This window comes from Candida parapsilosis, contig 006372 (genome assembly GCF_000182765.1).
Source record: "Candida parapsilosis strain CDC317 annotated contig 006372".
Taxonomy (NCBI): Eukaryota; Fungi; Ascomycota; class Pichiomycetes; order Serinales; family Debaryomycetaceae; genus Lodderomyces; species Lodderomyces parapsilosis.
In genome coordinates this window covers 889,448-902,626 of record NW_023503283.1, presented here as the reverse complement: position 1 = coordinate 902,626, position 13,179 = coordinate 889,448, and the positions used below count along the sequence as shown (strand labels likewise).

The window sequence follows — 13,179 nt, the reverse complement described above, 5'->3', positions numbered from 1 at the left end:
ACCTCGTTATAATGAAAGGCTTTTACCAGTGCAGTGCTCTTTTACCTAGGGTTTATACAATAAGGTTACATCACTATTTAAGCTCTATTTGTTTACTTACGGACACCAATCCTCTGTCCTTGTTTGCAATACTTACATAATTCGGACTGTAGTCTACCAATTCTTCGAAAGCGGGAATAGCTGGTTTGGTACTACCGCCGTCAGCAACTGGCAGCAAGTCGGCCCAAAAGCATTCAACGCGTACATTCAAAACGTTCGATTTGTCATTGATACCCGGTAACCAATAAATACCAAGATCATACTTGCTGTTCCAATCCAACTTGTTAAGGTACAACGTTCTTATTCCGTCCACATCTTTGTATATGTAATCACCATTATGTGAAAATCCATCGGGTAGTTGTTTAAATGGAGGAAATGCATGTGTGTTGTTTTTCATCACTACAGCCTTTACTTCGTCACCTGGAAATTCAACATTACACATTCTATTCTTGTGAACTTTAATAACCACCTCGTTGAAATTGATTCCAAATGAACCAGTTTCACTGGTGTTTTTAACAATCACTTCAACGTAACCCTCAGTTGTGCTGGAGGGTAAAATATTGGGGTATAAGTGGCTCCTGTAGGAGCAAACATCTACTCCATCAGCTTGGTTCAAGCAACCAATACTGGTTTTTGACTCTTCAATTGATGGGATCCTGTTCAAGAACTTAGAAAGTTCATCACTTCGACCGTATACGTGCACAGTACTCTCAGTTCCATTGAGTGTCTGCAAGAATCGTACCTTTAATGGATTCTGTTCATTGAACGGGTTGGTGTTTAGTACCAAAAAGGAACCAATTAGTGCCACTGCGAAGAGCCCCAAAATCAACATTCTGTTTAAATAACGAACAAATGGAACAAATGGTAAAACCAAAGCAATTGAAAATATCTGAATCACCACATACACAAACTGCTGTGATGCAGCAGACTCTTGTACTGTCTTGTTGATGCCCTCAAGTATTAGCCATCCAGAATTGTAAATAATATAGAATGATACCGGAACAGTCAACAAGTATTGCAAAGACCAATCATAGTTAGGTCTATTATCATCTATGGTAGTATTACTCTCCAATTCGTTGTCGTCCTCTTCGTTGCCCAGTACATAACGCTCGTGGTTGGCTCCGTCCAAAAGTGGTACTTCATCTGGACTTGTTCCTGAATGAGTTTTGGTAAATGCCCATCCCAATAACCCGAAAAGCAAAGTGACAGCCTCCAAAAAAAACAATATTGAAATAGCAAATTCACCACTATGTCTTTGGTCACTTTTGTTCACAAAAAGGTTCCTGGTTACATACACCAAAAAGATCCAATAAATGAACGACACTTCTAAAATGCAAAGTAGTTTAAAATTCGGCTTTTGAGAGACCAACCTGGAAACAATGTAGAATACAATTGTTGAGATAGAAGAAATGGTTCCCACCAACAATAATGGCTTGGACGTTGGCAAAAATGGGTTCAGCGTTTGAAATATTTGCTTCGTGACTAGAGACACAATTGCCCATACCAACAACATCGAGATTGGAAGGAACAAAACTTGTGAAGTTGGTACCTGCCACTTTTTGTATTTCAAGGTGAGAAAAACGAGTGCACCGTTGATAATGGCAAATACGACAATCAACGCAATGTTTATGGCAATTAGCTTGGATATTGAAGCTGAAAGAAAATTGTTCAAAATTGATGTATAGATGGCTGCTTCATCGGACCCTGAATCGTCAACCTCATTCTCAGAGATAAAAGTGGTAAAATCAATAGCATTGGAGAGCATATGCCATAACGATTTCAAGTTGACATTTTTGATGTTGTCTCCTCCAGTGTGGTACAAATCTCTAGGTTTGTAAAATGCCAAGTCAAGACCGCGAAGTCCAGCTTCCTTGTATATTTTGTAGTCAGTCTCGCTGTGTATCAACGAATTAGCAAAGCCTTGTTGAAAAATCGAGGAAGCATACGGATACCTAACTTTGCTGAAATACTTTGCTATTCCGTAATCAGTGCCCCTGAATAAAATGGCTTTGCCTCCGGCACCTGTCCCTTCCAAATTTAAAAAATACTTCACCTTCTTAAACCAGGGATGCCTCACAAAAGCAACAGCTCCGTATAATCCAAATTCTTCGTTGTTGTTGAAATTAAGGATTATTGTTCGCTTGGGCTGTTTTTGAGTCGAAAAGTAATGTAAAACACCAAGTAAGCTTGCAATACCCATACCATCGTCGGTGACACCAAAGCTCGTTGGGACAGAATCAAAATGAGCGCTCAATAGGAACGCTGGTAGCAGGGGATTTGATCCTTCAATCTTTACCAATAAATTGTTTGATTCGTAATATGCCACAGATTTGGAGCTGGAGTTGAAGAAGAACTTATTTGTGCCATTCAAGTCATTGTCGAAAACAATATGTTTATGCCCATGGATCATGGTTGAAATTTTTTTTTTTAAATAACGATGAACCACGTCATTATCACCTGACGCATAGGGGTGTTGACCCTCTGCTATAGCCTGCAAGTGAATCCACGAGTCGTTAAGTATTTCCTGCTCTAACTTCTCCCCTGGCAAAGATATAGAATAGTCCAAGCTATTGTCAACATATGAAAGGACCACTCCCAAGATTAGCGTGAGTAAGACAAAGAAAGAAAGCGATGTTTTTCTATACCGAAAGATTGCCCCAACAAAACGTAATACGACATTTGGTTTGCTCAAGGAATTGCGCGACGATTGACCATCACTTTGGTCATCCAGTACCAGTGATGCAGCTTCAGACTCGGTCATTGCTAATAAGTGCGATGATGGTAACGTTCAATGGATTTAATTGGAGTAGTAAAGTCTATAGTTGTTGATAAAGAATTGTAAACTCAAACATTTACTTTTTTTCCTCGGCTTGCTAATCACTTTTTTCTTACATGGCTCTTGAGATTATATAATGATTATGTAATACATTAGATGAACCTACTGACAATCAACCTGGATTTCTTCTCACGCCCAATTCACCATCTTGAGCAAACACACCTCTTGTGGTGGCCTTTCCATAACATTCATTAACACTCTTTGCAACTATGACAAAGAGATGTTTGTCGCGACAAGAATTTGCGACGCTTTTTTGCACCGACGAAAACTATAATCCGCCCTGAAGAAAATTAAAAAAAAATAGAAAAACTAGGAGGGCCTTGCAAAATCTGTTTTTTACCTTCTTCTCCACAAATCATGTCCACCTTCGCACCACTAAAGAATGATTTGATCTTGAGAGCTGCAAAGGGCGAAAAGGTTGAAAGGCCACCAGTATGGATCATGCGACAAGCTGGTAGGTATTTACCAGAGTACCATGAAGTGAAAGGTGATAAAGACTTTTTCCAAGCTTGTCAAGATGCAGAAACCGCTTCTGCCATAACGATTCAGCCCGTTGACCACTTTGATGGATTAATCGACGCTGCAATTATTTTCAGTGATATATTGGTCATTCCTCAAGCAATGGGATTTGAGATAAATATGGTTGAAGGGAAGGGTCCTGTTTTCGCAGACCCCTTGAGACACCCAAATGATTTGTCAAGAATTGATCTCAATCCAGACGTCAAACTCAAATTGGATTGGGCTTACAAAGCCATCACTTTGACTAGGGTTAAATTGAATGGTAGAGTGCCCCTTTTAGGCTTTGTTGGGGCTCCTTGGACCTTGTTGGTGTATATGACGGAAGGACAAGGATCAAAAATGTTTAGGTTTGCGAAGCAGTGGATTTATGAGTTTCCTGAAGCATCGCATAGACTTTTGCAAGCAACTTGTGATGCCTGTATAGAGTTTTTGGCTCAACAAGTTGTTGCAGGAGCCCAGATGTTGCAAATTTTTGAGTCGTGGGCAGGCGAATTGGGACCAGATGATTTTAATACGTTTTCGTTGCCTTACTTGAGACAAATTGCAGCCAAATTACCTGCAAGATTGAAAGAGTTGGGCATTGAAGAGAAGATACCGTTGACGGTTTTCGCGAAAGGGGCTTGGTACGCATTGAATGACTTGTGCGACTCTGGGTACGATTGTGTGTCTCTTGACTGGCTATTTGACCCCGAAGCTGCTCGCCGTATTGTCGGAAACAGGAGGATTACCTTGCAAGGTAACTTAGATCCAGGTGTCATGTATGGAACTGACCAGTTGATCGAAGAAAAGGTCAAGCAAATGATCAAAAGGTTTGGGGTCGAAAATTATATAATAAACTTCGGGCATGGAACTCATCCATTCATGAACCCAGAAAAAATTGGCCATTTTTTGAAACTGTGTCATAAGTATGGATCGATCTGAGTAGAGCTTATTTTTAGGAGTACATAAGCAATATTCCAAGTTGTCGAGCATTCATCATCCTCCAAATTCCCGTGTTACTCTCTATTCTATTTTAAAGATCTTCTCTTAGTTACAGGAAAAAAAAAGAAAAAAAACAAGTAACATCCTCAAGGTTAAACAAACTACCAAAACGAAAGTAATATTGTCATCACTGCATATCGTATGACGCAAGGTTTGAACACAGATACCTATATTTACGACTTGAGTGACGAATTTATTGATTCGTTGAAATTGTTGTCGTTCGATTTGGACACCTTTGAAACAGTGCAGCAAAATAGCGAGCCAAGTGTGCAACTTCCAAAGGTTACCAAGGATGTCAACTACTACAAATCTGATTTGCATCGCTACAACTTGAAAAGAGCACAGAACAACCTACCTCTGATAGATGAGGACGAATTCGAGAGATTAATTGAAACACAATCCATCGACAGTATTTCAGGTTCAGAGTCTGAGAGTGAATCCGACTCTGTAAGTGACGAGACAGATGATGAGCAAGAGCAAAAAATCAAAAGTTTGATCAAACAGTTGGAAACAGTGAGTACGAGCGAGGATTTACCATCAGCATCCCATATGAACACCAAAAGCCCTTTCATTTTATTCGATACCGAGTCTGTGACGAATGAAAAAGCTGTAGGCATATACAAGGCAATATTTCCAGAAAATGCACTCAAAGATCCAGTGGGATATCTCAATCGTGCAAGGGGACAAAGAGACTCTACATCAGCAATTTTCATGATCGGTGGAGGGCACTTTGCGGGAGCTATTATTAGTCACGAAAGAAATGAATTGAAATCCACCAATAGCAAGGACAGCTTGAAAATTCAACAGGTAAATGTTTTAGCCTCAAAAACATTTCACAGATATACAACGAGGCGTAAACAAGGTGGTTCACAAGGTGCCAGCGACAATTCTAGAGGAAAAGCAATCTCCGCAGGATCAAGCATTAGGCGGTACAATGAGAAGGCATTAGCTCTGGAGGTGAGGGAACTTCTTGCTCAATGGAGTACGTATTTAAGGGAATGTTCAGCAATCTACATTCGTGCGAATGGTCCAACGAACAAGAAAGTCATGGTGGGATACGAAGGGTCGCCTTTCGATGCGAATGACAAGAGGATCAGGAAACTCCCCTTCTCCACCCAAAGGGCTAGCTTATCGGAGCTAAAGAGAAGCTGGGTTGAGTTGACGCATTATAAAATAGTGGAGTTACCCAGAGTAGAAACTGCCAAAGAGCAATATGCAACTAAAGGCGTTCAGGAGACTGCATCTGATTTACACCAGAAAAAGGGGAAAGAGAACAACGAAGAACAACGCGACAAGCAAAAGGAGGAGATTATAAATATTTTACGTAAACAGAAGGCACCTAAATTGTTAAGATGGATCAAGGACAACCACATCGACCTTGATTCTTATCTTGTTGACTCAAGTACATATGCACAAGCTCCCACCTTGCTTCATTATGCTTCTGCAAACGGTCTTTCCCACATGGTTCAAGTTTTGTTGATCAACTTGAAAGCCTCACCATTGATCAAGAACAAAGCTGGTCGGTACCCTGCTGAGCTCGCTGATCAAAACGCTAAAAGAGCGTTTCAAATTGCAAGACATAAACTAGGAGAATCACATTGCGATTGGGACAAGGCAAAGGTTCCAACTGCGAAATCTAAAGAAGAGTTTGAAGAAGAGGACAGGGTGAAGGATGAGGCAGAAAAATTGGCCAAGCAGAATCTTCTCAAAGCTGCGGCTCCGAAAGATAATACGGGCTCTCCGGGTCTAAAATTGAGACAACATGACCTCACAGGTTTGAACAATGAGCAACGCTTAAAGATTATGAGGGAACAACGAGCCAGAGCTGCCGAGGCAAGGCTTAAAAAAGAATAGTCAAGTCCGTGACCAATCTCATGGAAGGTTTATGTTGGAAAATGTCTTTTACGTATGCTTGTATTCAAGGTACGCATGGCTTGGCTGCTAATTTTTTTCATTAGAATAATCTTGATGTTGAGTTGCAACCTTCCAGAAAACGCTTAAGTTCGAAATCAAAAACCCAGCTGGTCTTATGGCATAGAGGGAACTGGTACTATAACAGGCGTTAAACTGCTAATGGAGACAATTGCGAGTATGTACTCGATGGGAGTGTACACTGTGGAAATGCGTTGATTGCTCAGAACTGAGAAATACAAAACGAGTCACATTGGAGAACGGACTGAGCAATCACATCCAAAAATTCACGGGATAGGGACTATACTGGGAACAGTATCTGCGTCGTGGAACTTCAATCACAGTGGGGAAGCTGCAGGATGCAGCAATCCAAATGCATGTGCATCAAGTGTATAGAGTATAGTGTAATTTAGGAGACAAGGTGGAGCTTTCAAAAGAAGGAAAACGTCAATGTAGACACTGGAATTTCACACATTTAGCCGCCGTATCAGTGTTGCAGGCACGGAGGTGTCAAAGCTCGCTCTACACGTGCAAACCATAAACCCAGAAGCAGCAAATCTGCAGCGCCAGTTTTGTTGAGACTCCAGTAATGCATCATATGGTATCCAAACTACCAGATTCAGCTTCCTCCTGTTTTGGGAAGCTCCCACACTTCAGTTCGAGCTTGAATCTAGGTTCTCGATGTTAACGCACGTGTCTACACTATATTAACTACAAATTAACTCCGTACACCTAAAAATTTATGACTGTGCTTTGCCGTGCTGGGGCATCGAAAAATTTTTGTTTTCTTTTTGGATTTAAAGGGTGCAGGAGCAGTAGATACCCAGGAGCTGTAATTCTACTGCACTAGTGCTGAACCGGTGTCGGTTTCCGCTTTCCTGGCAAAATGCCAATTTTATGAGACTTCTTCTGTAATGCGCTATAACTTTGCTTAGAACAGCTTGAGACGGCGCTGGAAACGCCCATAGTAACTATGAGCCACGTTGATAGCAGCCACAAGTAGGGAAAGGGCCCTGGATGTCTGTAGCATAAGTTGTGCTCTGAAATGAAACGTATAGCTGCAAAAAAGATATTTCGATCAGGTGCAATATTTTTTGGTGAGAGTGGTTTGTATAGTGCACCACTTTTAGGGGGAAGAAAGAATGTGTGTGCACTTTGTTTTTGTGCATAACAAATTCCCACACAAGATTGCAGTAATTGAACACAACCTCCTCTTCAAAGGATAACTTGGGAATGTGCTATCTTCCAATATAGGACTTCACAATCATTATATAAACTACTGTAATCACTAGAGGATGGTGAATACTACGTCTGATGCCATTCAAGGTTAAGTTTCGAGACACGGGTTCAGTAACACTGATTTGTGTCAGTTTTAGACACCAAGTAGTGATCCATCATTCAATTGAGTCTCTAGATAGTAATTAACCAGTCAAGCTGGAGTATCATCAAACGAATGAAGAGGATGGAGGTTACAGTTGACAAAAATCAATGACAATGGTGGCTACATTAGTCGCAGAACGACGTGTAACAGAGGTACACCAATTGATTGTGCAGTCAGTATTCAGTGTATGAGTCTGGTTTGATTATGCAAGTCTTATCAACAAAGACTACAAGAGGCACATCGGAATTCATTCGACACGTTGATCGAGATACGATACAAGAAGGTGTTAATTGCAACCATACACCACCGTTATCTAAATCAGGGATAACGCAACCTAGCAAAGCTAGCAAAGCTGCCTACATACCGAACCTTCTTCAATAAGTCTTGCTATTGTTCGAGTAGTGAGAGTTGTGGTTGCTCTAGTGCCATCGATTGAAACGAAATCGAACCTTAACAATTTGTGAAGTTGTTGAAGTTGCAAGAGGCGGCTATTCAGACATGATGGATACTGATACTGATATCTTGGCCTACATCCAAAGTACACATTGCCCAATTTTGAAATGAACCGAGCGCGTCCTTGGACTAGAATGAGCGGTGTGTGTGTGGAATACACTCTCTCGAATGGTTGACATTATTGACACAATAGAGATGATGGACTACATGCGAGCTCACTCAGGGAGCAGGTGATTGCTAGCCCTGATACTGGGTGTCTTGTACCAGAACAAACACAGTTTCTGGAATCCACGATTGGAGGCTGGCACGTCCATCGGATTGGCTAAAGCATGATTCCACGACACTCAACTTGAAGGACTAATCTTGTCCTGAACTTGCTGCAAGGGTCGCTGGATATGGTCGCAGCCAAACTTCTGTCAATGCAAGATCCTGGCAATAAGATAGCATATTTTAGTCAGATTAGTGGATGAAGGAAACCATATGAGACCCAATCATGAGCATTGTGGTGATTGCCATCCAGTTGGACCCCCAACCCTGTCTATTCATGGAGCAGCCCAAAAGCATTGAAGAGTCATGCAGTCACATTCAGTGAATGGCGTTATAAAGAAGAGAGGGAGATCATCTCATTGGAACAGAAGCAGACCAATCGTGGAATGTTTTTCAACAAGGAAACTGGCGAGCCCAATATGTTTAAGGATGCTATGTGATACACACCTGTCGCTTGTTGATGAAGAACAATAATTGATCAGAAACCTGAGGTAAGCGAATGTGAGGTGCTGTTTGGGAATATCCTCGACTGGTAATGACTTTACAACTACAATATGGGACATGTTATGTCAGGTCAGTTGTGCATCAATGATTTTTGCACACAAACCAATCTGTAGAACTCAATGTGAGGGCAATCAAAAGACTCGCGCAACCCAGATAAAGTTAAGAGGCACTCTAAAGCCTATTGGAAGCAGACAACCATGGAAAGAACGAAACTAGCGTAGGCAAAGTGGCTGCACGTGGATGCAAGAGAAGAGTAATAGCCAACGACGATCGAACTATTTGCGCACCCCGGTTCCAAGAGAATCGTAGCTAATGGCGCCCCTGCAAAATAAGCATCGATCTATACGAAGGAGCCTACACTAACATACGAAACAGAAAACTCGCTCCCACATTAAAAACAAAGTAACCATTTGATCTGGTTACATAATTAATATACAAGTTGCTCACTCCAGGGACTTCAGACGTTTAATTTCAAAACTAATTCGCCTCTGAAACATCTCTATATCCTATATATTGTACGGGCACTGCTAACGGATCCTCAGCACCGCAAGCACACACACACCAGTATAAGCTGCGTTCAACTAGCAATATAAATTGCCTCCTTGCACCATTAAAAGTTGCACCCGTACCGCGATCCAAACGCCCTTACCGCACCTTTACCGCTAAAAGAACGCACCCCCACATCAACTATTCTGCCCGCGTACACAAATGATCTTGCATCATCTAACCAAACCTGCACCCTTGCATCATCAGAGTTGTATCCACACCAAGGATATATACATTCTCATGTCCATTTTTCACCATAACAACATAGATTTGCGTATCAATAACGTAAATGTTGCTGCATTCAAATATCGACTAACAAACCGGGCTAAATACTTCTGGCCCATAGAACCGTAGCTCAAAACAACGTGCTGTGGCCTAGAGGAAAGGGCCAAGGGCGGAATTCTCAGGATTCGAACCGATTTCGCTTCAATTTGAGTCAGTTCAGTAGTAAAAGATTTCGGTTCAAAGACATACAATTGGACTTGCAGCATGAAAAAATTCGTAGTACTAAAGCGTAACGAATAGTGTTTCCTTGAAAAATTAACAATTCTTATGTGGCATGGCAAACCGAAATATTAGAGGTAGTAAAGGATTAAAATTGTAGCATTTAAGACGACCGATTCCAAAGAGCAGCTCCTTTAGTAGCTCTGTAAAGTCAAGTGCTTTACATTGTTCGAAATTTGTGGGAGTATTGCGTTGAAGACTCGGCCGTAGTCATTCAGTGGGTCCAGAAGTGCCCTAGCTAATGATTTTCTTTAGTATCAGGTCCCTATAAGAGGGCATCCGAGTACGCTAAGTACGCTAATGAATACGCTCTTGATAGACTTACAAGAGATATGGACACCAGTTCATATTGTTCTCCTCCACCGGGAAGAAAGGAATATCTGCGGATAAAGATACTCGCAACTTGCGGACTTGTGCTATACAATGAAAGTAAGAAAACTAAATCCCTCGATAATAATTCAACGAAATAAACATGGTTGGCTTTAATGGAATAAAACCGCCCGTTTGTTCATATTTGAAAATTTATATACCAATATTTGATCAAATCACATTCAAGCACTATTGTTGAACTGGTTTGTTGGCAAGCAACAATATGGCGGTTGGATTGAAAAGTTTGGACATTGACCTCAATGCCAAAACCCAACTTCAGGACGGATAAGTTTCAGTGATCGAACACAAACTTTCCAAAATGATTGTCACAAAAAATGGAATCGCAGACAGTATTATTACGTTCATATTTCTCTTTCTACAGATAAGTAACCAAGGGTTTTCTGGTGTTTGCAAAACAGCAGAAGAAGCATCTGGTACTGACTTCTGTGAAAACTCAATATTCAACATTTGCCGCTTTAGTGTATCTTAAAGTTCACACGTCGAGTTTTTCAAATAACATGTTCAGCTGCTTTAGATATAATACCAACTTTGCGTTTTCGTGAACGTGTGAAAAGCAAAACTAATCACACCCTTTTTCTTGGATATTTCGTTACAAATCGTAGCGATCAAGTGCAAGCGCATAGCTAGCTCTCTTTTGTCTGTTTCAGATAAACTGCTTGAAAATGTTGCATCTTAATTATCGTTACTTGCTGCAAAGATTCGGCATGTTCTGAAAATGGTTTTTGATGAGCTTGTAAAATGATTCTTTGGTTTTCAAAAAAAGTTGTCTTCTTGAATTGTTAGAAGTCCAATTCTACGGCACGGACTCGAAATCTTGTGTTATCGGCCAGCACTCTATTGATGCCAGATATACTCTGAATTTGCAGCTCCAGGCCCCGAGATTCTTCTCGCAACACTGAATAGTTAGTCCTCTGAAACGTTCTTGCGAGTTTTTTGACTAGGTAGCTTGATGCTTTGTCCTATTGTTTGGTTGCACCCGCAGTAGATACATGCATCCGTTTGGCATTGATGAGAAGGTGCTAAACTGTTGTGTGGATCCAACCTGACGTTGATGCGTGGTTGTATATTTGTTGCCGTAAGCGTACATAAGTGTTGGCGTATGGGTGCAAGAAAATTGGTTTGCGGATGCGAAAAGACCCCAATTGTTTGCGGTAGGGATGCAAAACACTTTGTAAAATAATTAGGGGTAGGGTGTTACTTGTATTGGTGCACGGTCACAATTCCTACTGGTAAATAGATGCACTCTGTGCGATGTTGAGTAAAAACAAAAGTACTATAAGAAGTTGCAGAGCTGTTACAAACGAAACAAAGTTGAGTTTTAGTGAAACGGCACGTGAGTATCATCAAGTTGATGAACCGTTAAAGTTGCAGGCGTTTTTCATTCATCGAGTTGTTAGTTTTGACCAACAGTAGTGTCATCAAGCATTAGAGGGACCTCTTTGCTCGGCATGTGTTCTACAATTCTAGCAAATGATTGGAGGGGTTCTTATATTCACCCACCTTTTCTCCGAGTTGGGCTCTATGTTTTGGGCAGCGAGCCGTGTTCCCCATTTCTGAAAGTCTCATAGTGCTAATAAACATTGAATTCAGCCTTCTCTGACAGTGCTAACAAATTATTGCGTCAGCGTTATCAATTGATCACACACTCTGTATTGAATGCTTGTTATTGAGGTGATCACCCCTCATTCAAGCTTATAGCGTTGTCCACTTTGAAGGAGTACTATGCGCTACAATTGTATTGGCATGTCTTCAGCCTCCCGGTATGTGTTGCGTTTATCAAGCATCGACTACAAAGCACTAGCACACCAGCTTGCTCGAAAATGAATTTTCATACCAAGCAATTCGAGTCCACGGAGTCAATAACACCAGCAGTCCTTGACATAGCAGTTTTGACAGACCCTTTCAGCCAACGGTCGAGTCGAGCATTCATCTTTGACTATGATACTTGTTCACTGAACGAAGACAATACAGCGGCTCCTCTATACTTAGGTTTTCGCCAATGAAGATGTAACAGCTGTATGATTCTCCCCTAATTGAATTGGTATTTTGGAACTCAGCAAACCCTTGATCCACATCCATATGCAGCAACATGTATGTGGTAATGGATCTGTCTGGGCTGAATATTTGCGCATTCTTTCTCCAGGAGGTTTGTAAAATAAATACGTCTTCTTTTATTGTAACACCCCTTTGATGTCGTTCAGGATTTAGTCTCAACTCGCAATTTTCATTGCGTTGACATTGGGAAAGTTTTGATTTTATTTGTGGCGATCGGAGTAGAATAGACTGACGAAGAGCCGCCGAGACACACTTAAGTGAGGACTCCCCAGAAGGCATTCCGCTGTGCCACCTTTGTTAGCGGTGTTGGACTTCTTCAACTCAAATCAAGATTTCAATGGTGCACCGTTGCAACCTACCCCTCCAAGTTCTTCCCAATCAATGAGCTAATGGCACTCCAATATATCCTTTGCATCACTCTCGGAAAGGTCTCGTGTACCCGACATCTTAGTACACCCGACATCTTTGTACGCATTGTAACTGAGTACGCTGATGTATCTCTGTTATACGTCACTTTGCCACTAATGTAGCTACCGTAGCCATTGATCCTTGTCTGTTACGAAATCTATCCTCTTCATTCATTTCATGATACTCCAGCTTGATTGATTGATTGCTATCTAGAGACTCAATTGGATGATAGATCACTACTTGGTGTCTAAAACTGACACAAATCAGTGTTACTGAACCCGTGTCTCCAAACTTAACCTTGAATGGCATCAGACGTAGTATTCACTATCCTCTAGTGATTACAGTAATTTCTATTATGATTGTGATGTCCCGTATTGGAAGATAG

The 13,179-nt window shown here is 41.2% G+C and overlaps 3 protein-coding genes across 3 annotated transcripts; 2 read left to right on the top strand and 1 right to left on the bottom strand. All coding sequences in view use genetic code 12, as the record gives it.

Annotated features, from left to right (window-relative positions):
- Positions 1–73: 73 nt before the first annotated feature.
- CPAR2_404050 (uncharacterized protein) lies at positions 74–2,800 on the bottom strand (the record flags this gene model as incomplete). The annotated part of the gene is made up of 1 exon (XM_036811314.1): positions 74–2,800. One exon carries the CDS (start codon positions 2,798–2,800, stop codon positions 74–76), a length of 2,727 nt encoding a protein of 908 aa, XP_036667764.1.
- Positions 2,801–3,232: 432 nt separating this feature from the next.
- On the top strand, positions 3,233–4,315 carry CPAR2_404040 (uroporphyrinogen decarboxylase; the record flags this gene model as incomplete). Its single annotated transcript, XM_036811313.1, has 1 exon — positions 3,233–4,315. The coding sequence occupies one exon, from the start codon at positions 3,233–3,235 to the stop codon at positions 4,313–4,315; it is 1,083 nt and encodes a 360-aa protein (XP_036667763.1).
- A 201-nt stretch (positions 4,316–4,516) lies between these two features.
- CPAR2_404030 (uncharacterized protein) lies at positions 4,517–6,229 on the top strand (the record flags this gene model as incomplete). The annotated part of the gene is made up of 1 exon (XM_036811312.1): positions 4,517–6,229. The coding sequence occupies one exon, from the start codon at positions 4,517–4,519 to the stop codon at positions 6,227–6,229; it is 1,713 nt and encodes a 570-aa protein (XP_036667762.1).
- Positions 6,230–13,179: the final 6,950 nt, after the last annotated feature.